This window comes from Peromyscus californicus, unplaced genomic scaffold (genome assembly GCF_007827085.1).
Source record: "Peromyscus californicus insignis strain IS unplaced genomic scaffold, ASM782708v3 Scaffold_13__1_contigs__length_99412109, whole genome shotgun sequence".
Classification (NCBI taxonomy): domain Eukaryota; kingdom Metazoa; phylum Chordata; class Mammalia; order Rodentia; family Cricetidae; genus Peromyscus; species Peromyscus californicus.
Window position 1 is genome coordinate 29,902,626 of NW_026294424.1, and position 26,143 is coordinate 29,928,768.

A 26,143-nucleotide genomic window follows, 5' to 3' on the forward strand; every position below is an offset into this window, starting at 1 on the left:
TCCCTCTCAAACAATTGTAGGGGAAAAATTTCTGGAGGATGAAAAGAAATGACACTCAGATACATGAGGCATTCAGAGCACCAAACAGACAAGACCAGATCATCAAGACCCTGCATGGTATTATTTTTAAGGCAGTGACTATTCAGGACATACAAAGTGAACTAAAAGCAGAAAGAAAGAAATATTAAGCCACATATGAAGGCAGGCCCAGCAAAATAATAGTGGATTATTCCCCTGAAGCTTTAAAAGCCAGGAGGTAGGACAGACATGCTTCAGGTTCTGAAAGGCAACAACCACCAACTTAGACTACTATACCCAGCAAAACTGTCTGTTGTAGTTGAAGGAAAAATAAAAAATTTCCATGATAAGAACAAACTAAAGGAATTTATGATTCCTTTAGCCAAACCAGCTCTAAATCACCTAAACCATCTCTGTAGATAAGAAATCAACGAAGTGTGTTGAATCTTTCAGGATGAAGAGAAAAATAAACCCATTCGTGAGGCCACAAAAAACCACAAACCATGCCAGAGTCATAGGTTAAAAAAAAGGAAGAGGGAAAAAACAGATACTACAAAATCAACAACATGGCAGGAATCAAAATATACCTTTCAATAATAGTTCTGAATATTAAGGATCTCAACTGCCCAGGGAAAAGGCACAGGCTAGTATACTGGATAAAAGAACATCAACTGTCTATTTGTTGCCTCCAAGAAATGTGCCTTACCACAAATGAGAGATACTACTTATGGTGAAATGAAGGAAAATATACTTTTAAAAATGAATGTAGGAAGCAAGCTGAGGTCACTGTCCTAACATCTGACAAAACAGACTGCAAACCAAAACTAGAGAGAGAAGATGAAAGGACCACTTCAAACAATGCCTGAGGAGGACATCACTATTCTAAACATATATGTTCCTAACACAGGTGCACTGAATTTTATTTTTTTAAATACTATTCAAGGTAATGCCATAAATTAACTCCAGCATAATGGCAGTGGGAGATTTCAATATCCCACTCTCATGAACTGACACATCTTCTTCCCAACAAAAAAAATAAATAAAAAGAGAAATATGTGAATTAAATGGTATCATAGATCAAACAGATTTTACAGAAATCTACAGAGCATAATTCATCCAAATACATGTTCTTCTCAGCAGCTCTTGGAATTTTCTTAAAAATGTGTGGCAAAAAGGCATTACCATTTTGCTTTGGGTGGCATTTTGATTGCTAGTAAGGTTGAACATATATCATAAGCATATTTTCCATTAATTATCCCTTAATAAACTGAAACTTTTAGTTGGGAGTGTTTGAACTTTTATTGTGGGTTCATTGGAATTCTTCACATTTTAGGATGCTAGCTGTTCACATATCTCAAAGTTTTTCCCCAGACGCATCTTAACCTTTTTACTGTGTTTAGCTATTTTTTTTGTTACTTAGAAACTAAGAAAATTAGAAAGACAAGGTGGTAATCTTTTTTTTTAATGACTTTGGAGTTTGTTGTTAGCCATTTAGAGAGAGCTTCTATCCTGAGATTAAAAGCAAGACCATGAATGTTCTACCCAATACTTCTTTTTGCTTTTGTTTGGTCTTCAGCCTATCTGGAATTTGTTTTTGAGTAACCTATGAAATAGGCTTCTAAATTTTAAATGTGTAGAAAATTTATCCAAAGTCATTTTTAGACAATCTCTTCTTCCTCTGGATATCTGGAAATACTGGTTTTTATTAGATGCTACATTCCCATGTACATGTGTCTGCTTCATAATTTGCATTTTTCTATTCATTATTTTCCTGACTACATTTGCATTACATAACTTTAATTATTAGTTGTATGGTGTATTTTTATAGCATTTCTATTTCTACTCAATTGTTTTCCAAATATTGTTGGCTATTATGGCAAATTTTCTGTTTTTGATTCCAAGTTCTAAAACTCATGTTTCCAAAAATAACCATTGAAAATTCCCCTTGAATAGTGTTGAATTTGTGTAATATTTAGGGATAATTGGGATCTTTATAATATTCTTTCACTTATGAATGCAATATACCTTTTCAAGTTTCTTTTATGCCTGATCAAAGTTTTATAGCTTTTATGTTTCATTCTTGAAATTTATGTGTGTATTTTAAAATTTTTGTCTTATTTTATTTTATGTGTCTGAGTTCTCTGCCTGCATGTATGTCTGCAGCACATATGTGTATGGTGTACACAGAAGCCAGAAGAGGGCTTTGCATGTTCTGGAACTGGGGCTACAGGTGGGTTTGGACTGTCTTGTGCGTGCTGGGAATCAAACCTGGGTCCTCTGGAGGAGAAACAAGTGCTCTTCACCACTGAGCCATTTCTCCAGCCTCTGCACATTATGTTTATTCTATCAACTTGGTCATTTAATGGTTATTTCATTTTAAAAGTATTTATTTTACCTGTGGGTATAACTATTTAGAAATTATGTTTGTTTAGGAAAATGTCAATAGTGAGTTCTCCTTAAGGCCCATGACCTTTCTAGCATGGGTAGTTGGCTTGGTTTACTGTACCAGGCATGAATTCCCCTCTATTGAATGGGACTTAAATCCAATTAGATAGTTGTTGGTTACCCTAAAAATGAAAATGCCACTATTGCACCACTGTGGGTAGTTTAGCATGCTGATCATTATTGTGGTTTGGAGGTGTAACAACAAGGTAGGACTAATGATTGCTATTCTCCTTTCGAAGCTTGCATAGCACCTACAGATACTATGAAAGCTAGTCCTCAGGGAGAAGCCTTCTAGGTCACCTGTAGATCAATTCTTCCAAGTCTGGTGCCTGAAGTGTGTGACATCTTCAGTAATAGGGTCTTACTGTCAAGTTCTGGGAGGCAATAAAGGCTCACCCCTCATCAAAGAAACTCCTTTTTGTAGCACATGGAGACCATTATAGGACATGATTGGTCAAAATGCAGAGAATAACTAACCAGGGCGTGCCCAATTCCAATTGATACATCTACAACACAGTTCTTACACTTAAGGCTCAAGGGAAAATTGCAAAAGCGGGGGTGGAAAGATTGCAAGCCAGAGGACCAGCACACTTGCTGTGAGGCAGTACAGGCGTCACAGGGAAGCTGCCGCCGTGAAATCTCAACCATAGGGTTACTTACAGACCCGCATAAATGACACCCCCCACTAGTGTGCCATGGGGACGGAATAAGTTTCTCAAGTCCCCACTCCTAGATGCAGCCATCAATGGCTGCTGAGAGAGAGAACCAGTTTCTTCAGCTCCCTGACATGTTTTCCAATGTTAAGTGGTTATCCATAAACACTTGTATGTATACATATGTAACAAGAATAATTCAAGAAGTAGAGGTCATGAATTTGAGAGGAAGTGAGAGAAGGCATGGGAGGAGTTGAAGAAGGAAGGGGGAAACGGTGTAAATGACGTAAATACAATAATCATATGTTAAATTCTCAAAATAATAAAAATTAAATAAATAAGGAAGATATTTACTTTTATGTCTTTAATTTTGTGTGTGTGTGTGTGTGTGTGTGTGTGTGTGTGTGTGTGTGTGGCTATGTGCACACAAGTGCAAGTACACACAGAGGCTAGAGGCCTCAGATCCCCTGGATCTAGAGTCATAGGTGGTGAGGAGCAGCCCAGTGTCGGTGCTGGGAACAAAACTTAGGTCCTCTGCAACACTGTGTGCTCTTATGTGCTCTTAGCTGCCAAGTCATCTCTTCAGTTTCTAGTTACTATTTGCAATGGAATTCCTTCCCACTATATTGTTTAGATTTGTCATTATCTAAACAATATAGGGAAAGCTGTTGATTACGTTTGCATGTGCTAGCCCTACTGATTTTTCTTCTTCGTTTGCATGTGCTAGCCCTACTGATTTTTCTTTTTTGTTTGCATGTGCTACTGATTCTTCTTCTTCTTCTTCTTCTTCTTCTTCTTCTTCTTCTTCTTCTTCTTCTTCTTCTTCTTCTTCTTCTTCTTCTTCTTCTTCTTCTCCTTCTTCCCCTTCCTCTTCTTCTCCTCCTCCTCCTCTTCCTCCTCCTTCTCTTCTTCCTCTTCCCCCTCCTCCTTTTCCTCCTGCTCCTCTTCCTCATTCTCCTTCTTCTTTTTCTTCTAAGCAAGTTCTTTTGGGGTGAGCAATCTTTTCCTGTAAAGGGCCAGATAGATATTAGTTTGGGCTTTGCAGGCCATAGGATCTCTTTTTCAGTTACCGAACTCTGTTGTTGTAGTTAAAAAGCAGGATAGTCATTAAAACTATTTATACAACCAGGCTGCTGTCTGGATTTTGTCACAGACATGTCTTTTGCTCACTATATTCTAAACATGCAAATACATTGTTTTTGTAATGTGTTTTTCTTGTTGCCAAAGTTTCACTTATCTATTATGTGGTGTGAAGTGTGTGTTAAAGACTTGTGTCTAGGGTGGTGTGATTGGGAGGAAGGACCCAGTGGGATGGGGTGCATTCTTTTAGGGGGATTATGCTCCCTGCCTTTCTCCCTTACTCCCTTTTCTCACCCCATTTTCATTCCATCCTCTTTCTTTTATTCTCCTTCCCTTCCCCCTCTCTTTCCTTTATCCTTCTCCATCTTCTTTCTCCCTCCAGGCTGCGCATTTCAGCTCTGCCATGATGTTCTACCTAATCAGGCACACAGCAAACAGACCACTTTTTCACTGTCCAAAGTGGCTCAAACCGCAAGCCAAGATACTACTGTTCTTTTTGCCAAGTAATTTATCTTGGGCGTGTGTTTTTTTTTTTTTTTTTTTTTTTTTTTTTTTTTTTTTTTTTTTTTTTTTGTGGTGACAGAAAGCTAAGCTGCTTGAACACCGAATGTCTGAACAGTTTCGAGTAGTTGAAATGGTAATCATGAATCCTGTCTGGTTCCTATACAAGGTGTCAGGTTTTTTGGCAGGCATATTTATCTACTTAAAGATGCTGTCATCCATTCCTAAGTTATCAAGTCATTTAGTGTGATTGTGTTTTATGGAATGGTATGTGAGCATCTGCCAGTACCTTCCTTATCAACTGCCTTCTGTAAATAAGCAGAATGCCTGTTTCGAGCTACCCTAAAGTTTCTGGAATAAATGATTCAACTTCCTGTATCTCATTTAGAAGACTACATCTATATCCCCAAATGACTCTTTTTGCCATATTTCTTCCTTCCTTCCTTCCTCCCCCTCCCTCTCTCCTTCCTTCCTTCCTTCCATCCTTCCTTCGTTTCTTTCTTTCTTTCTTTCTTTCTTTCTTTCTTTCTTTCTTTCTTTCTTTCTTTCTTTCTTTCTTTCTTTCTTTCTGTTATTCTCTTTGTAGATTGAATTGGGAAAAACCTCATCTTTTTCTATATTCTGAAACACTTCAATAATATTATTTGAAACTTTACCAGGTCACATTTGGAGGGCTTAGCAGGCAAGCACATTTTCTGCACAAATATAAGGACTTGAGTTCAAATCCTTAGCACCCAGGTAAAAAGCCAGGTGTGGCCACGTGCTTGTTACTCCAGTGCTGTGGAATGATGGAGACAAAAGCATTGCTGTGTCTTGTGGCTCTTATTGTAGGGAAAAGGGTCAGCCAAAGAAACCCACCCTGACCCTGAGACCTGATTCCGTGAAAGGAACGTTTTAGCCCTAAACCCAGAACCTATGAAATATGCCCTGATCCCCAAAACCAGTGCCAAAGAAACATACTTTGTCCCTAGAATCAGAGCCAGTGAAAGAAACATGCCCTGGCCCTAAAATTAGAGCCAAAAGGCTAAAAAGGACCAGTGAAAGAAACACAGTTTGGCCCTAAAATCAGAGCCATCTCTGCCCCTGACCAACAAAACTAACCAATCCTTCAGCAAGAAAACTAACCAATCCCTGAGCAGAAAATTGCCCTGGAGAAACTCCACCTCTAAGAAGCCCTATATAAGCCCCTCTGCCGGCTCCGTTGTTGACTGTCCTTTCTCACTCTGGCAGAGGCAGCCACTCTCCTGGATTCCTCCTTCCCAAATAAATCTCTTTCTCAAAAGAGTCTTGGGTGAAGATCTTCATTTGCTGGTGCAGAATAGACGTCCTTGCTGAGATGTCCCTTAGGGGACGGAGCAGGAAAAATCTTGCAGAGATGCTTAGTGGAGCTGAGCAAGGCAGAGCAGAAAAAAAGTACCAACTTTTCCCAGGAGCCAGAGGATATTGCTACATTTCTGTAGGGGTTTTCCCTTTAGCAAAAGAAGAAACATCTTGGTCCAGAGAGAAGAAACAGAGCTCTGCTGGGAAGCCCCCTTAAGTGGGGGCAGAGCTCAGCTGTATTGGCTCTCTCTAGGAGAGGAGCAGGATTACTATATCCTGTGGGAAGACCCCACTTCCACAGGGGTCTTCCACTGAATTCCAGCTTCAGGTATTGCCTGACTTCCTGACAAGTCAGGATACCTTGTCCTCCAGAGCTGAGCTGTCTTATTGTGGCTCTAGATATATCCTGACTTCCTGACAAGTCAGGATACATTTCCCTCCAGAGCTGAGCTGTCCTTTTGTGACTCTAGGTATAGTCTGGCTTCCTGACAAGTCAGGATACCTTTCCCTCCAGAGCTGTAACACTCGGAATTACACTGGATCCAGTTTCAGTGAGAGGCCATATCTCAAGGAAATAAAACACATAGTAATAAAGCAAGAGATCCAGTGGTATCCTTTGGCCTCTGCACTCACACATGAGTATACACACACACACACACACACACACACACACACACACACACACACACACACACAAATACTTTCAAATAATAGTGAAAAGTTCCATCTAGTAGATAGTTCCAGTGATGGACCATGAAAACCCCACCTACTTTCGCAAATCACCTCATTTTGTTCTCGACTCTCAGAGCCTGTCTTGGGTCACTTCTTACATCTGCCCATGAAGGAACAGTTCAGCTGAGTGAGAGCATGAGGGCATAGGAAGCTCTGTTGCAGCTTAAACTATCCCTGGTGGCCCCTCGTTCCTCTTCTGCTCGGGTTCAATGAAGGCTGTTATACAGTGAATGTAGAATGGGGGAGGGTTCTGGGAAAATGGAAACCTACAAGGCAATGGCCTCCATCAAAATAAAAGCAGCAGTTAAGGAGTGGCCTGGTACAGTCTTGGAGAAGCAAAGGATGGCTGTTCCTTCCTCAGCCACAACTGCCGCTTAGATCATTACTGCCTCGCTGCTCCAGGAAAGGACCTGTGTGTGTAGAATACTGAATGAGCCTTTTGCCCTGGAGACTTTATATTTTGGTGACCAGGCACCTTGGGCTGTACCACCTTCAGTTCCAAGCAGTGGGGACCCTTTTGTTCTCTACAAGACCTCTCCCATCCGTAAACTGCATCCTTCCCTGGGAGTGGGAAGCTGGAATAAAGAGTCAACCACCTGGCACCTGCCCATACTGTGTGAGTCATGATTGGTGGCTGGGACCTGGGGATTCCTATTAAAGCCTGTAGGATACAGACCTCTAGACTCAGGGTCCAGACTCAGTAGAGCCGTACTTGAAAGATGAGAGCCAGACGCTGCAGACTCCACTTTTACTCTGGCTGCAGATATTCATGTAGTGTTCTGGGTCTGAAATGAGGAATACCTCTTGTTTGGGATCAGCGGGGGGAAACTTCTGGGATTGGAATCACAGCCATGTTTCTGGTTCCTTTAGGACTTAGTGTCTAAGCTACCTAGCTGGTGACCAGATCTGGAGTTGGGAACACAAGGCAGAAACTGTGTCAGGATCTCAAGGCTTGGCCCAGATATCCACACAGGATTTGTGTCTCCAGGAACTTTCAGTGTCATTGAGCAACAGAAGGATGGAGGGTCCCTAGGGTCACACAATAACAATTAACAAATGGATGTCCACAGGGTCCTATCGCGTTGTATTCACCATGAGACTGGGGGAAAGAGCTCATGTATTCTCACTGCTTCTTCCTCCAAGTTCTTCAGGGTTCTGATTTTCAAGGGACAGAAAGGCCTTGGTGGCTGGAGGGGGTTGAGGATATCGTGAAGCCCTGATCGTGGGGAGCACAGGGGCAAAGCATGTAGGGCAAGCTGTTCCTCTCTCCTATATTTTCATACGTGGGAATCTTCTCTTGTAAAGAGAGTTAAAGGTAAGGGATTATTGCCCCAAAGGCCAACTCTCTTTAGGCTGAAACTGCCTACACTTTGGCTGCAGGGAGATTTTGGTACCAGAGATTTAACCAGAGGTTAAGGTTGTGCACCTGGAATTGTAGTCGTGACTTTCACTTAATGGGGCAGAGAGAAGTCTAGGGCCCTAGAACATCCTACCTTTACGTTGTTTGATGTAAGTTGTTCTTCTCTGTAGAGACGCTAAACTCTTTTATTCTAACACATTCAAATGTGCTCTGGAGGCTTCCGGAGCTTTCTTTCCCAGAGGCCCACATGCAGAGGATGGGGATACAGCCAATCAGTAGGTGGAAGTCAGGAAGCAGGGAGAGTGGGAAAGCCCTACATTGGATTCTAGGCCCAGAGCCAAGACTGGGCAGCTCCTCATTTTCTTATTGTACATGGACCTAGCTGTCTTGGAGACCTCATTCTCCATGGACTAGCCCCACACTTTTAAATGACTGATAGTGTCTAGAATGAAAAACACAGAGATAAATCAGTGGCTTCCCTGGAAATGATTCCCAGCCAGCCCTGATGGAGGGCTGTTGGAGCCCCAGAGCCCAACTTCCTGAGCTCAATCTTCCTGTGTAAAAGAAACAAGGTAGAGCATTGTGTGGGAACAGCTGCTGGAGGGAAAGTGGTGTAATGAAGTGCTTGGCTTATTCTCTGGAGTCAACCTACTGGAGAGTCAAGAACTTAAAGCCCCAGAGACCACTCAGTGGGCCAGGGTCACTGACTTGGCAGCCCTCCCTAGCCAGCTGACGAGTGAGCCTCCCCTCCATGCCCTGTGCTTGCCAACCTAGGTTCTCAGTGCTGCTCAGTCCTTGGGTCTGGGTTTCTGGAAGTAGTTCTCTTCCATGGCACAATTCGTTTCTTCGGTAGGATGCCTTGCCTTTGTTTTTGTGGTATGTCTACCTGTCGGTCAGGAATATGAAAGTCTGGAAAGGACCACATTGTATCTGAAGAGCTGCAAAAGAATCTAGGAAATGAGTCCAGTTGTACAAGGAATGTCTCTGAAGTGGCTTGTAGGTTTTTTCCTACAGTTATTCGGCTACTACAGTAAGGGTGGGTATAATGGAGAGGGCATATGTGTGGCGACAGGAGGGACATGGGAGCTCCCTGAACTTTCTTTTCTATTTTGCTTTGTTTCTAAATCTTCTCTGAAAATAAGGTTTATTAATTTTTTTAAAAAAAGTTTTCAGTTGGGGTGGGGATACAGCTTATTTGAGGTCCATACAGCACCACAAAATCCACAAGTTATAAAGTGAAAATAACTTTGAAAACAGGAAAAAGTCAGGAATGAATGTCTATAGTCAGATATGAATAATAACAGAAGCCAGCCCAACAGTGTTAAGAGAGAACGCAAAGTTATTAAGTTCTGCGGAACAGCAAACAATGAAGATGACACACTGGGTTTTCAATGCTTAGTGTACAATCAACATGTTCCAATCGACAGTATGTCAGAGACCCTGCTTTCCATTTGTACAGATACTGCTTCCATCATTGCAGAACTTTACAAAGTTAAAATGCACCGTAGAAGAAGCTGTAGAGCGATGGCGTGAATGAAACGGACATGAAATGATTGCTGTCTGGTGTGAATCAGTCCTGTCATCACTTCTAGAAGCCGTCATCGTATCCTGGGATGTCTAATTCTATGCCATTGTAGTGTATAGCAACCATACTTTGTACCCAAATCAAGAGAGTGGAGAATTACATTTTCCAAATAAAAAGTGCACCGAAGACATACAAACCTAAATCCTTTGTTACATTTTTCTGATGTTGTTGGGGGTAATGACTCTTAGCAATTTTGTTGGTAATTCAGGCAAGACAGGTTTAGACCTCAGAGGATCACTGTGCATATGTACATGGCAGAAAAGTCTGGATTAGCTGCTTCAGTGTATTTGTGTGCGTGCGTGCGTGCGTGCGTGCGTGCGTGCGTGTGTGTGTGTGTGTGTGTTTCTTAATACAAAATTCCTGTTCTTGGAACTTTATTCCTATAAAGGCCACCCAAGTATTTGCTAATTGTCTTAAAGTATGCCCTTTGCAGTCAAAATAGTAGGTTGAGATTTTCATTTTGAGAAATAGAGGTTAGGGGGTTGCCGACGATGTTGGATGAATAAGCAGCCTAATACCTTTACTTTACTGCCACCCATTCTGATTAGAGTTTGCTTCGGCAGCACAAAAATGGTGGTGGGGTGTCTGTGCTACACTTCCTCTGCTTCTTTCCCATTGGCTAGCCACTTTACCCTCTAATGCCTGGACAGCTGCAGCGGGAATCCCGCCTAGGTTCCTGACAGGACACCCCATCTCCCAGAAAGATGCTGACAAGCAGGCTTAGGGGTCTCTGAGTCTGGACATCATCTGCCTCTGCAGAGTCACCTGCGAGTCTAGGGCTAATCCCTGAGCCTGTCATTTGTAGCCTTGTCTATACAATAGAAGGGACCTAGGACTTTTGTAAGAAGTAAAAATTCTCAGGTTTTACCCCATGGAAATTCATATTTGATTACTCTTGGATATGGCTGGGTTTCAACAGTTTTAAAACTAACATAGGCAATTTTATACTGCATGCCTGACAAAGTCTTCTCTAGAGTGACCGTGTCTGCCCTTGATAGACTTCAAGAATATATTGAGTAACCCAAACAGCGTACATATTATTATGGCTTTCCAGACATGCCTAGTACATAGTAGTAAGTGAACGACATTTGTAAATATAAAAACAAAATAATTGGCGTTAATGTCGTATCAGTATATGTGAACCAACAAAGTGTTGTGTCATCACATCTCTTACATTTACAAGGTCATGTTAGCAGATGATCTGAGGACACACATTTAAATTCTTCTAGCAGTGATGAGCAGGCAGCAATTCCTGTGTGAACATTGGCTCAGAATCCACAGCTCCTGCTCAGACCAGCACAGCACTAAGTTTGTGTGCCTTCCATCTTTTCTGCCTGGAAGGATTCTGAAAGGACCCTCCTCCCATTCACTGTGGCAGTGACCCGCCCAGTTTAGCTCAGCAATGAGGCTGCACACTCACCTAAGAGAAAAGAGGCTTCTCCCCTCACCGCTGCTGAACCGTTTTTAAGCAAAGATTTCAATTTCAAATTTTGATTCTATTGCAGTTTTTCTAAAGCATAGTTTTTTTTAGTTAAAAAATGAGTTTCCTAAAAAATATATTTTACAAAGTTCAGTGCTACATAAAAAAGAGAAAATACTGAAAAAAAGTTACAAAAATATGTTTACATTTACAAATTCTGTCTAAATGTGGCTTTAACAGTACAAAGATGTTTGTCTCTGGAATGGCAGGTGTGGTTGGGAAAAGGAGGCAGGGTTTCTGCTCAGTTAAGGTTTTACAGCCCCCAAACAAGGAAATGTAAACAGATCATTATGTGAAAATACAAATACATGCTTATCAAAAGAAAGTGGAGATTAAGCAAAATTTTAACATGTGCTTCTTGAGTGGGAACAGCTCATTCAGTGTGGGGGTGGGTGGGAGGAGGCTGTTGGTTTTTATGACTTGTTTCTTAGATAACACAAAATGTCCCAGGACTTTAGCAAGATGTCCCGGAACTTTAGCAAGGCTCAGATTTAGATATTTGCCATTTTCAGGATAAAGGTTGTACTGAAAAAAAAAAAAAAGATAGGAGGGGAGAGCTGGATTTTGGAAAGGCCACGTTTGCGGCCAAGTCGCAGGCATCGTGGTGACTGCCAATTTTCCATCTCATGTGCCAGGGAGTCTCTCCCCTACCCAGGCTTTTATTCAGCTCTGACTTTGGGCAGGGTAGAGATAGTGGCAGACCTGCAGAAATGACGAAGAGGGTGAGGGTGCAGATGAGGACTTCACCCCAGGCTCTCTTGGGATCAACGGTGGGGTGCATCTCTGGGATTCTGACTGGATTAGACTGTAAGGTCTCGGGAAATCTTTCTAAGCTCTTCAGGGAATTCTCATTGGCAGTGAGGGTAGAAGTAGGTACATGAGCATCATGTACTGGCTTTGTCTTATACAAGTGCAACCGGAGGACAGAAAAGAATGACTGCAGATGGGCAGCCATTAGTGAGGGCTGAGGGTCCTGTTCTCAAGTCTTCACTTTTTTTCTGCAACAGTGGTTCTTGAAACTTTGGTATTTATTGGCTATCCTGGGGGTACTCTGAAAAGTCCAGGGGCTTAAGAAGAATCAAACTGAAACTCTACTGGCTGGAAATGTCTCATGGTAGCACAGCTCAAGACCTAGTCCTTTAGCGCTTATACCAAGGCTTATGTCTACAGTTTGGGGATGAGATGGCATTCTAAGGCACAAAACAGTGTTCAACAAATGCCTAAACTGTGTTATCATTAGCTAGAAATGCAATTTGGTCCCCCCCAACAGTCCTTCTATCTAGAAAGTTCATGGCAGCAGGACTAACAGAAAATCTAGGATTTAAGAGATTATCATTTCCCATCATGAGGTAAAAAGTAATTTTCATAGGGTATCATGATAGGGGCTCCTTGTAGATCATATGTATAATGTTCGTGCCCATTTTAAGTGTTAGTTCCATATATCTATTTTCCCCTGAACTACCCAAGAGCCAGGGTGGGGTCGGGGTATAGGGAAAGTTCATTTAAGATTGGATGGAGACAATTAGTAGGAAGATGTCCTGGGAGGTATATGGGTCTGGTTATGTAACGGAAGAGTAAAGCTGAGATAGGCTGATGGGGATGTAACAGAATGATGGACCCAGCATGGTGCCTCCCCTCTCTGTACTTTATTTTACACCAATGGCTGTTAAGGTCCCTTTAAAGTGGTGGTTTTCAACCTTCCTAACGACCTCAAATACAATTCTTCATGTTGTGGTGACCCCCGAACATAAAATTATTTTCATTGCTACTTATAATTGTAATTTTGCTACTGTTATGAATTGTAATGTAAATATCTGTGTTTTCTGACGTTCTTAGGTGACCCCTGTGAAAAGGCCATTTGACCACCCCCAGAGGGGTCATGACCCACAGGTTGAGAACCACTGCTTTAAAGGGCCTGCCTTGCAGCTCTCACAGCCCCGTGTCTCCCACACAGAAACAGTGAGGACACGTTGGCAAACAAAACCTTAACCCTGACAACAACTAAACTTTAGGCAGAATATTTAAATAAGAAGAAAAGCAAGTTTGAATAGTTTTTGCTACTTTATTTTGTTATAAGAAAAGTGTTTCAAAGTACAAAAATACTAAGATTTCATTGCTACAGTTTGACTGGCTTTCTACTGCTTTCCCTCACCAATCACCTGCCCCGACAAGTGACAGGGTCATTTTGAATTCCAATTTTGAACAAACACCTGCCTAAATGTTTCCTCTGCATTCTCGGTGGATAAACGATCAATGTGACGTTTCCTGACAATGGCTTGGAATTTCAATCTCTAGAAATGTTGCTTAATTTTCTAACTACTTATTTTTGTAGATGACAGCCTGACATTGCCAGAAGTGGACAACAGTTAGGAAACTCAGAGGATGCTGCAAGCCTCATTACCAGGCTTGACGGAGCAGCAGGATGACTGACTTGGCCTTGCACCTGACTTACTAGTAGAGTTCTCTGTCATTGCTCTCTCGGTTGAATTCTCTAAGGAAACACACTTTCCATTCCCTGGTGTTTAAGACCTTTTTAATCTCAGAGGACAATGGGCAATATTATTTCCTTTGTGAACTTTCTAGATCGTCCCTGCTCTGTGCTCTTGGTGCCTGGCTGATATAACGTACTTGGCATTCACTTTTTTTGCCTTATGGTTAGTGTTTGTAAGTCCACTTCTACCCACCTCTTGATAAATGGGAAGAGATGGATACCAGGAGCATTAAAATATTGTTTTACCAAAGACAGCTCTTAACTCATCGGGCTGCAAGGATGAGCAAAATAAGAACAAGCACTGAGACCTTGAGTAGCCGGAGGCACCGATGACAGTGGGGTTACTTGGGGATGATTTCTTCCGAAAAGCATCCATGGAAGCATTGTTGTTACTTCCCAACTCAGGTTGCACGCTTATCACCTGAGTTCCACTTGATTCTCAACATTCTTTCTCTTGGAACTTGCATATGGTGCTTATCATGGACTGTCACTTATTACACAGTAGCCTAGATCATTTTCTCTCAAAGGGAAAGAAAATTTTGGTGGCAGCTTACTTACCAGGGAGGAAAATATATCTCCAGTAAACGCTTATAAAAATGAACAAAAGATTATTCTCCATGGGTGTTTTATACTAATTTTGAGGTCTAGAGGGGGTGAAGGCAAAGTGGATTTGAAGAGCTGCATCACTTTTGTGGTCTCCTGATCCATGTCTCAACAGACACGACGCCGAGACTAAAATTTTGGGTTATATTCCTCTGAACTTTTGCATTGTCACCCCATCTTGATTAAAGGCTTTTGGGTAGAACACTGATGGTTCAAATGTGGCATCATGGTTGTTCTTTGATAATACTGTTTTTTTTTTTTTTGCTGACTTTATGACATCAAGATGGGAAAGCATATTACAATTCAAAACAATGAAACGGAAAACATACAAGGAATTCTAAGAGTCAGAAAACACTGGTAAGTAAAGAGTGTGGGTTGAGTACCAGGGACATATTTGTACAAAAGTAAGTCGGAGGGAAAACTCTACCCCTTCATCCTTCTTCTCCCAGCCCCGCTCGGTGAGTAACAGAGTGGCTTATCCTATCGTACCAGCCATGGTTTCACGCTGTACACATGTGGCCTGCTCAGGGCATGCAGGGCTTTTAGTGTATCTAGTTGTCTTGCCACAGAAGTGTCTTGAAGCAGAGCTGGTGGAACCAACTGTCCGGTCACAGTTGGCCCCAGGCAACTCTGTGTAATACATACCACAAACAAGCTTCTTCCTTCTTGGAAGAGCCCACGAATCAAATCGGTAAAGAAAGTGAAAACCCAATGCCGGTCCCTATGCAGCAAATCTCCTTATGTGTGTTTTTCCCCCCATGCACCTCACCATGAAGTAAACTTCTGTTCCCATGGACAACATTCTTGATGGATGCCTTTTTTTTTTTTGTAGACTCTTCCCAGTTTGAAGATCAAAAAATGTATCTTCAACTTCCCAAAGTATGTCAGAGGAGGCACTCACGTCTTGGGTCAAAGGCAAAGCCCATCAAAGTTACAGTTTTAAACCAGTCTGAGGGCCTGACGTTTGGCACAAGATGGGCATGGCTGTCGGGAGTGGAGGTGCTGCTGCGGCTTGGTCCTGGGCTGCTGCAAAGTCTGGAAATTTTATAGCTGGTATGACATCCCTCCGCGTCAGGCTCCAATAAACTCGCTGCTCGGTGGTGCTGCCTGTAGGTATTCTGCATTTTCAGCTGTGGGACCCTTAAAGATGCCGTTAGGCTTGGCTTCCTGGGGAAAGAAGTCCTGTTGGTAATCGGGGTTGTCCAGGCTCATTTGGTGGCTGCCTTTTGGAACCCAGAGGGCAGTGCTGGCAAAGCCACCACTGACACAGGGAGGCTGGGCAGTGTTGAGATACTCAGGGTTGCCCACTGCATTGCTATGGGGATTTTGATAATGCAGGTCTCTGCCAGCAGCTGGATGCAGGGGCTGATTGTGATAGACAGGGTTCTGCACAGAGCCTGCTGGCCTTTTGGGGACAGATTGGTTTATATATTCTGAAAAGAAAAAGAAAGCACATGTGAATTAGTAAAGCTTCATCCCAAGATTCCCAAAGCAGAACTTCATGGCTCTGAAATTTCTGGGAACTCTGCAACCCTCTTCAGTGAGACAACTGACGTCAGAGGGCAAGGAAGTTCTGGGAGTACTATGGAGACGATCAATAAACTGTGATATTTTCTGTTCTTCTCAAAGCAATGTGCACATGTGGTTTTTGCAAATTTAATGGAAGATGTGTAGGGTGTGTGTGAAAGAGAGAGAGAAAAGACACATATATCCATCTTTTGTATGTAGATGAATGCATACATGGACACTTTCGCTACTCGCTTCCAACCCAACAAATCTGCAGAAAACCCAGCTGTAACTTGCCTTTGACACAGGCATGCTCACTTTCCCATTTCTTTTTACTCCCTTCACCATATATACAGATATGCCAGTCTCCACCTCTGGATGACTTGGAAAGAAACAACCGACTCGTGCTGGAGGAAATGAGGGCAGACAGCAAGGCCAATGACTATTTCCTGAGCAAGCTACTCACCAGGCACAGGGAGGAATGTGTCGTCTATGCTGTCCTCATTTAAGGCACCAGTCGGGTCGGAGCTGTACCGCTGCAAGAAGCTGTCTTCCTTGAGACGACAGCTCTGCTGGAGAAAGAATCCAGTGAGGATTACTCAGACTTTGCTATAGATTAACTCCACCCGTGGTCTCATTAAAATGCACACTCAAGCTGGCTATGGTGGCATGTGCTTCTGATTTCAGAGCTCTAGAGGCTGAGACATGAGGATCATGAGTTCAAGGCCAGCTGGGCTACATAGACTCTGTTACAAAAACAGACAAAGTAGACTTGATGGAGTCTGAGTCCGGGAAAGCTGACTTCTGACAAGCTGCAAAGTGACGCCTGTTCCATTGGGTTAGAAACCAACAATGTCTTGATCCGTACATCTAACAGAACGTCCTGAAGGGATGGCGATGCCTTCTAATCTGTGTTGCATAATAAGGCTGTCACATGCCACATGTGGCTACCGAACACTCGGGATGTGTGACGAGTTGAATTTTATATTTTATTTTATGCTATTTAAAACTGAATTGGTGGTGTGGTGGCTTCTGCACTGCACTTCATTATGTTCTGTGTGACTTGGAAGGCTCATGCCAGCACTAGTGGCACCCCCACAGATCCTGCTGGTAGATCTGCTGGAGACCTGAACATCTTCATTTCTAACAGCTTTAGGTGATGCTGATGCAGTCTACCTGTGAACTACACTTCCTGTGTTCGTTCGATAAGTAATCACTTTGACTGGCCTTAGGATTCCAGTCAAAGAAGCCATGGTGTGGAAAAGAATGTGCAGCAAGGCATGTCAGCAGATGTGGACAGAGATGGGCACTTTCCCTGTGTAACAGGGCTTGAAAAACAGCTTATTTGATGCTGGTTTGTAACATGCTCATACATACCCCATTTCTGTTAATGCAAGCCACAGTGGAACTGTTGCTGTTTGCACTCTGGAAAAAAAAAAGAAAACAATGTTGCTCAGGTACACTGGTATATTCTCACCCATTTCCAGCAGATGCAGGAGGTAGGTCTCACTGAGTAGAAATATTTCAAGGTGTTTAATGTTTTGGATGGAAGCAAATTTTTTTTGGAGAGAAGATTTTTGTCTTGAATTACAGCTTTAGGAAAACTAGGCAACAAAATAAATAACTGTTGATTATGATGCTAGGTTCTGTTTTGTTAGAATTTACTTCTTTTTCTCCAAGTATAATCTAGAAAATGGCAATTAATCAATATAAACCATGGGGGGGGAGAGAGAGAGAGCAGAGAGAGAGAGAGAGAGAGAGAGAGAGAGAGAGAGAGAGAGAGAGAGAGAGAGAGCATACCAGAGAACTCAAGAGGGGAGTCCGAGATGTGGACGGGCTGCTGAAGAAGCCTTGCTGTGGGATCAGGTACTCGTCAGCATCAACCACGTCTTCCATGTCCTCTTCATCCATCAGGGCTCGGTAAAAATTGGAGTCTGTAGGGCTCGGCAAATGCATTCTTTCATCCCCCTGGGGCAGAGATTTTGAGACCATTAGAAAGGGCAACGGAGCTGCTCTTCTGCTTCCTGGCCACGTGTGGATGCTTTGCAAGGTAATAAAAGACACAAATCTGGTTCTGACAGCCTGCATATGAAAAACCGCTTAAGAGGAAGGAGAAGAAGAAGCAATGGGGGGATATTTACTGTCCCCTTACACAATGTTATACGAGGTGTTTTGCATATATTATTTTACTGAAGCTTAAAATCCACAAAGCCAAATGATCTTGGTTTTGTTACTTCAGAAACAGATGAGGAAATGGGCTGATTGGTTGTACCAGATGGCACAGGGATGAATACAGAGTCAAGGATAGAAGCCATGTAGGTTGCCAGTGAAGTCTCGCTTCTCTGTTTAGCAAAGCCAGGGCTCTAATGAGCCACAATGTAAGATGACTGACATGTGAACCTGAGGAACAGGTTGGGTCCAGGTAGGACTGCTCAAATGACAGGGTGACTTTGGAGCTGGGTGGAACCCACCGCTTATCCCCGTGTAGTTCAGAATCATTATGTTGTAACTGAGGCAGCTCCAATACACAAAAGGATTTATTAACAAGAAAATGTCCCACGGGTTGTGTTGACCCAGCACAGTGGTATCAGAAACTGTTGGAAGGATTTTGACAATGGAAGTACAAACTGTAGCCCGGTACCTGGATAACAAGGTAGCGCTGGGGGTCTCGGGCCATTTTGGAGAATTCAACAATCAACTCCCGGAACTTTGGGCGGCTATCGGCATCTATCATCCAGCCTGAGAAAAGAATGAAGAAAAGCAGAGCAATTAGAGCCCTGCACGAAATGGTCAAGAGGGCGTCGCTTAGAGCACTTATGCTATGAGCTTTCTAGGCAAATGAATGATGAAGACACAGAATCTTTGGGGCCGACTTCGCAACCTCGGCACAAGAGCGGACACTGGTTGGTTCTCAAAGTCCATAAGAAATTGCTGTTGCCTTTAAGGGATCTAACCCAGGGACTTGTGCATTCATCCCCAGCCCTACACAATACCTTTAAGTCAGAGCAACAATAAGATACTTTCATGTTCTTACACCTGTTCTTCCTTAGCCATCATTGTTACACTGTGGTCTTCAATGACCACAGAGCAGTGCTGTGTAGCAGTCACTACAGGACTGCTCTGACTTCCGTGTGCCTCCACGCTGTCATTGGCCCCACTCCATAGCCTTCCAGACTGGAAACCAGATTAAATTCAGAGAAATACCAAAGCCTTCTACAATCAGTTACCATCCATACACAAGACAAGGCTACATCCATGTCCTGTTATTTATTTATTTTGCCATGCTGGGGACTGACCCTAGAGCCTCATAAAGCTATTACCTTCTGTGTGAAGATATATTTAGCAGCCACGTTGGTGCACGGGATTGCACAATGATCTCAATATAGATTCAGTGATGGGGAGGATAAGCTGGGGACTTGAAATCATTGTGCCTCTTGGGGATTCACATTTATTTTGTTTCAACTGGATGTCAAACTATTTTAGGCCAAATTGCTATGTGACCTTAGACATATATCATGTAACCTTTCTGGGCCTCAGCTTCCTCAATCCAAACCAAAGCAGTGAGAAAAGATCAACTCTCTGGTCTAAAGTTCAGAGATACATTGTTATTTATATTAACCCGCATGTGCTCTGGTTAGTTTTTGTCTACTTGAAATAAGCTAGAGTCATCTGGGAAGAGGAAACTTCAGTTGAGGAAATGCCTCCATTAGATTGCCCTGTCAGCAAGTCCTCGGGCCTTTTCTTGATTAATGAGTCATGTGGGAGGGTCCAGCCCATGGTAGGTGGTACCACCCCTAGGCTGGTGGTTTTCAGGTGTGTAAGAAAGCAGGCTGAGGGAACCAGGGAGAGCAAGTCAGTAAGTAGCATTCTTCCATGGTCTCTGCTTCAGAATCTACTTCCGGGTTCCTGAGTTGAGTGCTTGCCCCGGCTTTCCTTGACGATGGACAGTAGGCTGTTAAGCCTAATCAACACGCTCCTCTCCAAGCTGCTTTTGGTCAGTGTTTTATCACCATAACAGAAAACATACTGAGGGAGCCAGTGGCTCTGCCATATTCCTGTGCTTTGCTTTGATGCCAAGGCTCTCCCATGTGCAATGTTATTTTCAGAGCTGAGCACACTTGTGATTTGTGTGGAATAAGAGCACTGATCCAAATGCACACTCCTGTTGGGATTAAAATGATTAACTGCTATACTACAGGAGACCTCACGTAAACCCACTGTTTGAAAGGTTTAAGCCGGAGCAGAAATGTTGATTCTATCAAATTCCCATGGTTACTCATTGTTAGGCATTTTGAAAACATTAAGTCTCTCTGGCAACAGGTCTCAGAATGTAAGGCAACTTTGTAAGGTCATTGGACAACTCAGAGAATAGAATACTTTGGAATAATGGATTATGAAAGACTTTAGTTTATTTGCTTGCAAATATGGGAAAATATGAGGTCAGGATGAGTCAAGCAAGTGATTCCTAAAGAATGTTTGCAGGAGGTGTTTATGACGTTTCTGGAATTGTGTGCCTGCCTTAAAGACTGATGATGTTTCTTCAGGGAAATGAAGGCCTTGGATATTTGGCTAAGAGTAGTTAAGTCCTTCCAGACCCATCTCCATGAGTATTGATGGTCACCCCAGTCACTCACACTTGACCATGATCATGTAGACATCGATGGTGCAGATAGGTGGCTGTGGAAGGCGCTCTCCTTTCTCTAGGATGGACGAGATCTCACTTGCAGGGATTCCATCATAAGGCTTGGACCCAAAGGTCATCAGTTCCCACACAGTGACTCCTGAGCAGACAAAGTGGGCAAGGAAAGTTATTGATTGCTTCATGAGTTAATGGGCAACACACCACCTAATCTTTAGTCATTGTTGTTGCTAAGTATTTAAAAACTTATGTTCCTATAACATTGAGCCATTGGTTTCACTACTGATACCTTTGGTTTGCCAATCAGGTAGGATAATAACATCTGTTTCGTAGCATGGCTTCAAGGATCTAGTAAGATCTTATACATAAAATGTTTAGCTTAATGTGAGGCATATAGCTGCTGACTGATAAGTGGAATAGTTCAGTAATAACCATAAGATAAGGACAACTGTGGAGTAAGAGTTTGCCACAGAACAAGGTCCGTCCACTTACCCAGCTGTCCTGAGTACTCACAGTACTGCCTTATACTCACAGTAGTGGACATAAGGACTGCATGAATATGGTTGTAAACTGCAAAGCATTTGACATAGAATGTTCTTTGTCCTAGAGCAAGTATAATCTGATATGTCTGCTTCCATAGGAAATGTTCAGGGTAGCCTGAGTTTGTGCTTCTTGGTGATGACCACCCATGTCTGGGTCAGAATAAACTACCCCTGATTCCCTTTGAGGTGAGAGTTGTGTTTCATAATGGCAGTGTTTTCCAACCTTTCCATGAACTGCTGGGAGAAATTCAAGGACCAAGCGCCAGACACAGCAACCAAGGGCATTACTGGTGAGGCCACAATAGGCTCAAGATAAGGGAAGAGCATGCAAGATAGGCTTAGCGAGAGTGGCCGTCCTGTGCACAGGAAGCAGAGTCCCGTGCACGGCTATGCTGTGTTGAGAAGAACTGGGCCCTGGAGAGGTGCTTCTTTCTTGAGCAACAAGCAGCAACTGTTTTCCTGTTCTTATTTACTTTCTACAGTTATCCTCATGGTTCACCCTTGTCAAGCTGCTCTCTTTGACACGGAGATATTAAATCAAGTACCAGATGAAACAACCATCTTGGCCGTTTCACGAGAAAACATCGTTTCTCTATCAGAAATGCTTCCCCCATGAAACCTCATTTGTTGTTTTTCCTTGGTTCCCTTCAAGTTCAAAGCAAGAGCTTACGTCTGCTTGACTTCTGCAGGCAGAGGCTTAGCCCACATTCTGGCCCTCTTCCCTCTACGGCCTCCCTTGCAGCCTGAGTTCATGGCTGTCTCTAATGATGCTTGGGGTGGGAGTTAGGCTTCATTTCCTTTGTCAGATTCTCTTAGTGCAGTAGACAGACACAGCAACTCCGTTATTAATGCTCACTGTCTTGAAAGGTAACACTTGCATGTCAGAGCACATAATGTCAATTAACAAATAATAAGAACCAGCCTAGCCCTAGTACAATTTCATTAGCGTCAGAGTTTTGACTCACCATAGCTCCAGACATCACTTTGGTGTGTATAAATTCGGTGTAAAATTGATTCCAAAGCCATCCATTTGATAGGTACCTTGGGACGATGGGAAATAAAGCAGCAAGAAGACTATTAGCTTACAGCTGAAAAATCTAGTCGCTCTAGGTGTAATTACAAATGACTAATGGGGAAAGCTAGTTGACCTCCCTGCCAGGCTTTGGGTCGTCCTCTCAGTAGGGGTTTTTAAATATCCCAGAGAGCAGATGGTCCCAGAGCCACTTCATGAAAGCTGTAGCTGAGAGCATTTTGGGAGATGGACTATTTTGACGAGCTAAGGCTGTGGTATTTCCCAGGAGCCCTAGCTCCCAGACTTTGGGTTATGTTTTCAATAACCAAGTTCATGGGGTTGATGGTGCTATTTAGGGCCATGCTGTCAGCATGATAAGAGGGCTGTAGCTGGGGATGGCTGGGGGTCATCTAGGGGGTCTGGCAGGGCTGTGCACCCCTCACTGCTGTGCCGAGGCCTTGAAGGAACTAAAAACAATACAGAGGGAAGATAGCCAGCCCCCTCACTACCAGTCCCCAGCGTGAGTCACACGGACTCACCGGAACTCCCAGAACAACACAGCTTATTCAATATGAGTCTCAAGAGAGGGTATTACTAAATTAGCTGTGATATTTCCCAGCTGGTCTTTTGAAGGGTGTTTTCCTCCTGGAGGAGGGAGTTGAATTCAACAGTTGCTAATGTTACCTGAAGTTGGGAGCTTGCTTTCTTTAGCCTCGGGGGTGGGGGGTGGAGGTGGGGGGCGGTCTCCCTCTTCACTACCTCTCCCACCAAACTCCATTCACAAAGTAGGAGATGACCCTGACTAGACCCCAGGTCATGGTGGCAGCTCCTGTGACCTCACTCAGAATGTCTGGCAAATGCTGCCCACAGCTGACAGGTAGGGGGATGAGTCTGGATGGCAGGGAGATGGTTCCTGATCTACTATTAGGTCCTTACTTTGCCTCCCTCTGCATGGTATTCTTTCTCTTCAGCACCAAGCAGTTTGGCCAGCCCAAAATCTGTGATCTTGACATGCTGTGGTGTCTTCACCAGCACATTCCTAGCTGCCAAGTCACGGTGCACCAAGCGCCGATCTTCCAGGTAGTTCATGCCCTGAAACACAGAGGGCCCTGAAGTGAGAGAGCAGACCATCCAGAGGCTCCCCAGTGTCTTTTGAAGGTGATGCTCATGCTCAGTATTAAGGTTAAGTCACTCAAGGTTAAGTCCGAAAGAATCCCTGGGCTGCTCCACACCAGGGGATATAGTGTTAGCCTTCATACTCTGTAACTCGAAGTTGGTAAACATTAGTAATCATCTGAATAAATAGGGGGTGGGATGGGGGTAAGTGGGGGAAGCAGGAGAAGGGGAGGGAGAAGGAACAAGGGTTGGTATGTAAAAGGAAAGAAAATTTTTTTTTATAATAAAAATTACACATACACACACACACACACACACGTAGAGGAGACCAGTGGTAGAGTAAGACTCAAAGGTTGGGTGCAGACCTAAGGTGGCTGCTTCCCCTACAACTTGCTACCTGGAGCCTCTACGAGGCCTCAGGCATCAGCTCTCTCTTTATCTTAAGGGGGCTAGCGTAAATCTCACTAGACTATGGCAAAGCAGGGTTCCTTGGTGGATTTCAGGCATCCTTTTGTCATTTTCCTTGGGCTGTCTTCTGTGAATCACTACCAACAAAGAAGACTTTGCCCAGCGTTGAGTATGTTTTACAAGACACCATTCTTTACCACCTCCATAGCTGCTCCACGATTCTGCTGCAATTGGAATCACCGATACAATAGCAATAAAGAGGTAATGTTTGAAATGTAGCCGGCACACTGATGCACAGTGAATTCCCAGAAACACTCCCTTTGAACTGCTGTCTTTGCTTAAACCTTCTGGCATCCCTGTCACAGGCAGTTTTCCTCCTGCTGGCTGATGAGCATCACTTTTGGCTTCTACTCCTTCTCTGGTGTGGGATCAGCTGAGCTGGGCTCCCTTGGAGTTTACCTTGATTTGGATACTAGCTTACCAGCAATGCCTTCTCTATGCAGGGCCAGGCTCGTCCGGAGGGACACCTGAGAAGGAGTCAAGTGTGCTGAAGTCTTGTGTGTTTTGTTCTACTCTCTCCTCTATTTGCAAATACACCTGTCCTCTCTGGCCAGGAGGGTGGTCTCCATCGCCTACTTCCTATCAGACTAATACTTTATGAACTCTCCTGTACAGAGCTGACCTAGAGCAGGGCTTGCTGAGGACACCCTGGAAATGTGAGACTTGAACCAACTCTTCTTGTCAAAGTGTTTTCATGATGGTGGATGCAACTCCACTTTAGTGCATTGTCAGAGTAGACCTATAGACAAGGATCATCCCCTAAACTTCTGGGCAAACTGCTTGTTTTTGCACAGATTCTCACATAAAAGATTATTGTTGACTTAGCCTATGAGAATGAAATAACATTCTTTTTGAGCACAGAACCAGCCATCTCAAGAGAGTAGATTTCCAGGAGGCTGCTATCAAAAACGCAGCTTTGAGTTGTATTTTGGAAAGAAACCCTTGATGTCTTTCTTTCCTCGGAAAATAAATCACTGTCCACATCTCTTGTGAACAAGAACTATCCCCCTCTCTATCACATTATTTAGGAAGTGCCTATGTATTTTAGATGCTGTTCAGGTTATGTGTTTCTTTTTGAAGATTTGCATGCTCAAGGAAATAAAAGTGAAGAGGAAACTGGGAGTGTCTTTTCTGGACTAGCACTTCCAAGTTAGAAATCACTGATGGGGAGCGAAAGGACAGGAAGGAGCAGGAGCCAGAGAAACAGTTCCAAACACGAGACTCCCTCTCTCTGCCCCTTTCTCTTGTGTGATGGCACTTCAGAGGCTGCTCCTTCCTCAGCTCCAGCCACCTCTCTGATTTATGGAACTGTAACTGTTCTGGTCTTTGGCGCCCTTGTGTCTTCTAAGAGTAAGGACTCTACATACTAAATACGATGAACTTTTCCCCACTAGAAAAGGGGGTGATAACACTTGGCCTTCTGCCTGTGTAGAATGTCCTTACTGGTTCTCCCCCCCCCCCACTCTCCCTCTTCCCTCTCTCTCCCTCCCTGCCCCTCTCCCCACTCTCTCCCTTTCCTCTCCCTCCCTGCCCCCTTTTTCTTCTCTCCTCTCCCCTCATCCTTACCCTCTCTCACCCTTGCTATCTTCTATTACCGTCCAGCATGTCTTTCTTTCATTCATTCTTCACATTGGGAACTACTGTGGGGATGTTGCACAGGCTTAAAGTGACAGGTCACATACCAGTCTCTATGCAGACGACCAGTCCCCCTCTCTCTCCTTCTGCCTTCATCTAAAGCTTCTTGTCTTTTGCCCACTTATTAAATTCACAAGGAGATCTTGAGAGGGCATTTCAAACTCCACACAACTACCTGTATTGACTTTTATTTCGCTGCTTTAAATGTTTAACAGAGACCCAGGTGTGGTGGTGCACTGCTGTAGTCAGATTTTCAGTGGTAGCGCCAGGAAGATTGGGGGATCAAGGCTACCCTTGAATCCAGTCTGGGCTATATGAGACACTGTCTGAAATAACAATAAAATGCTCAATACAGATGTGGTTCATGGGATACATTTTGAGCATTTGTTAAACAATGAATAATTTAATGAAAGATAGCAGCAGTGCTAAGTACTGAGGATGCACCAGCGACCACCACAGTGCAGCAGCCTCTCTGTTTAGGTACCTACAGGGCCAACTTGTTAGAGACCTGGAGCAACCCGCTTCTCAGACAAGTTCTCAGTCTCCAGACACCATGGGGATTAATCCTAATTTCCCCTGCTGTGGCCTGTGAATGAAACTTGCTGGCTGGGCCAACGCTGTTTGTGCTATCAAAATCAAAACAACAAAAATCTAGTACTTGGTGGTGTGTCAAGAACTCCCTGTCATTGTGCGAGCCTGATAAACCCATGGAGCCCTGCTGGCTCATCACACCCACCAGCTCAGGGCTTTCAAGGAGCATCATGGCTTTACTATAAACACAGGTTTCCTCAGAAAAGGCTTGGAAAAGCCAGAGGGGAGTGCCCACATGCTCTGAGGTACACAGCTCAGCAAGGGTCTTAAGTAAACTGGGGACAGAGAGATTAGATCCAATGTAGACACATGTCTATCCACTTCGCTCTGCCACGCACTTTCAAGGCAGTTTGAGAGGCCATCTCA

At 43.5% G+C, this 26,143-nt stretch overlaps 1 protein-coding gene across 2 annotated transcripts in view; it reads right to left on the reverse strand.

The window, feature by feature from the left end:
- Positions 1-13,222: 13,222 nt before the first annotated feature.
- Egfr (epidermal growth factor receptor) overlaps positions 13,223-26,143 on the reverse strand; it is a 171,541-nt gene continuing 158,620 nt past the window's right edge. The window contains exons 21-28 of one of the 2 annotated variants that reach the window (XM_052734789.1): positions 22,904-23,059; positions 21,921-21,996; positions 20,409-20,555; positions 18,416-18,513; positions 17,575-17,742; positions 17,152-17,199; positions 16,241-16,343; positions 13,223-15,701 (exon numbers count right to left, since the gene is read on the reverse strand). In XM_052734789.1, the coding sequence (XP_052590749.1) occupies positions 15,340-15,701; positions 16,241-16,343; positions 17,152-17,199; positions 17,575-17,742; positions 18,416-18,513; positions 20,409-20,555; positions 21,921-21,996; positions 22,904-23,059 (1,158 nt within the window). In that variant the 3' untranslated portion in view covers positions 13,223-15,339. Of the gene's footprint in view, positions 15,702-16,240; positions 16,347-17,151; positions 17,200-17,574; positions 17,743-18,415; positions 18,514-20,408; positions 20,556-21,920; positions 21,997-22,903; positions 23,060-26,143 lie in introns of both variants that reach the window. The other variant, XM_052734788.1, reaches the window with a different exon arrangement.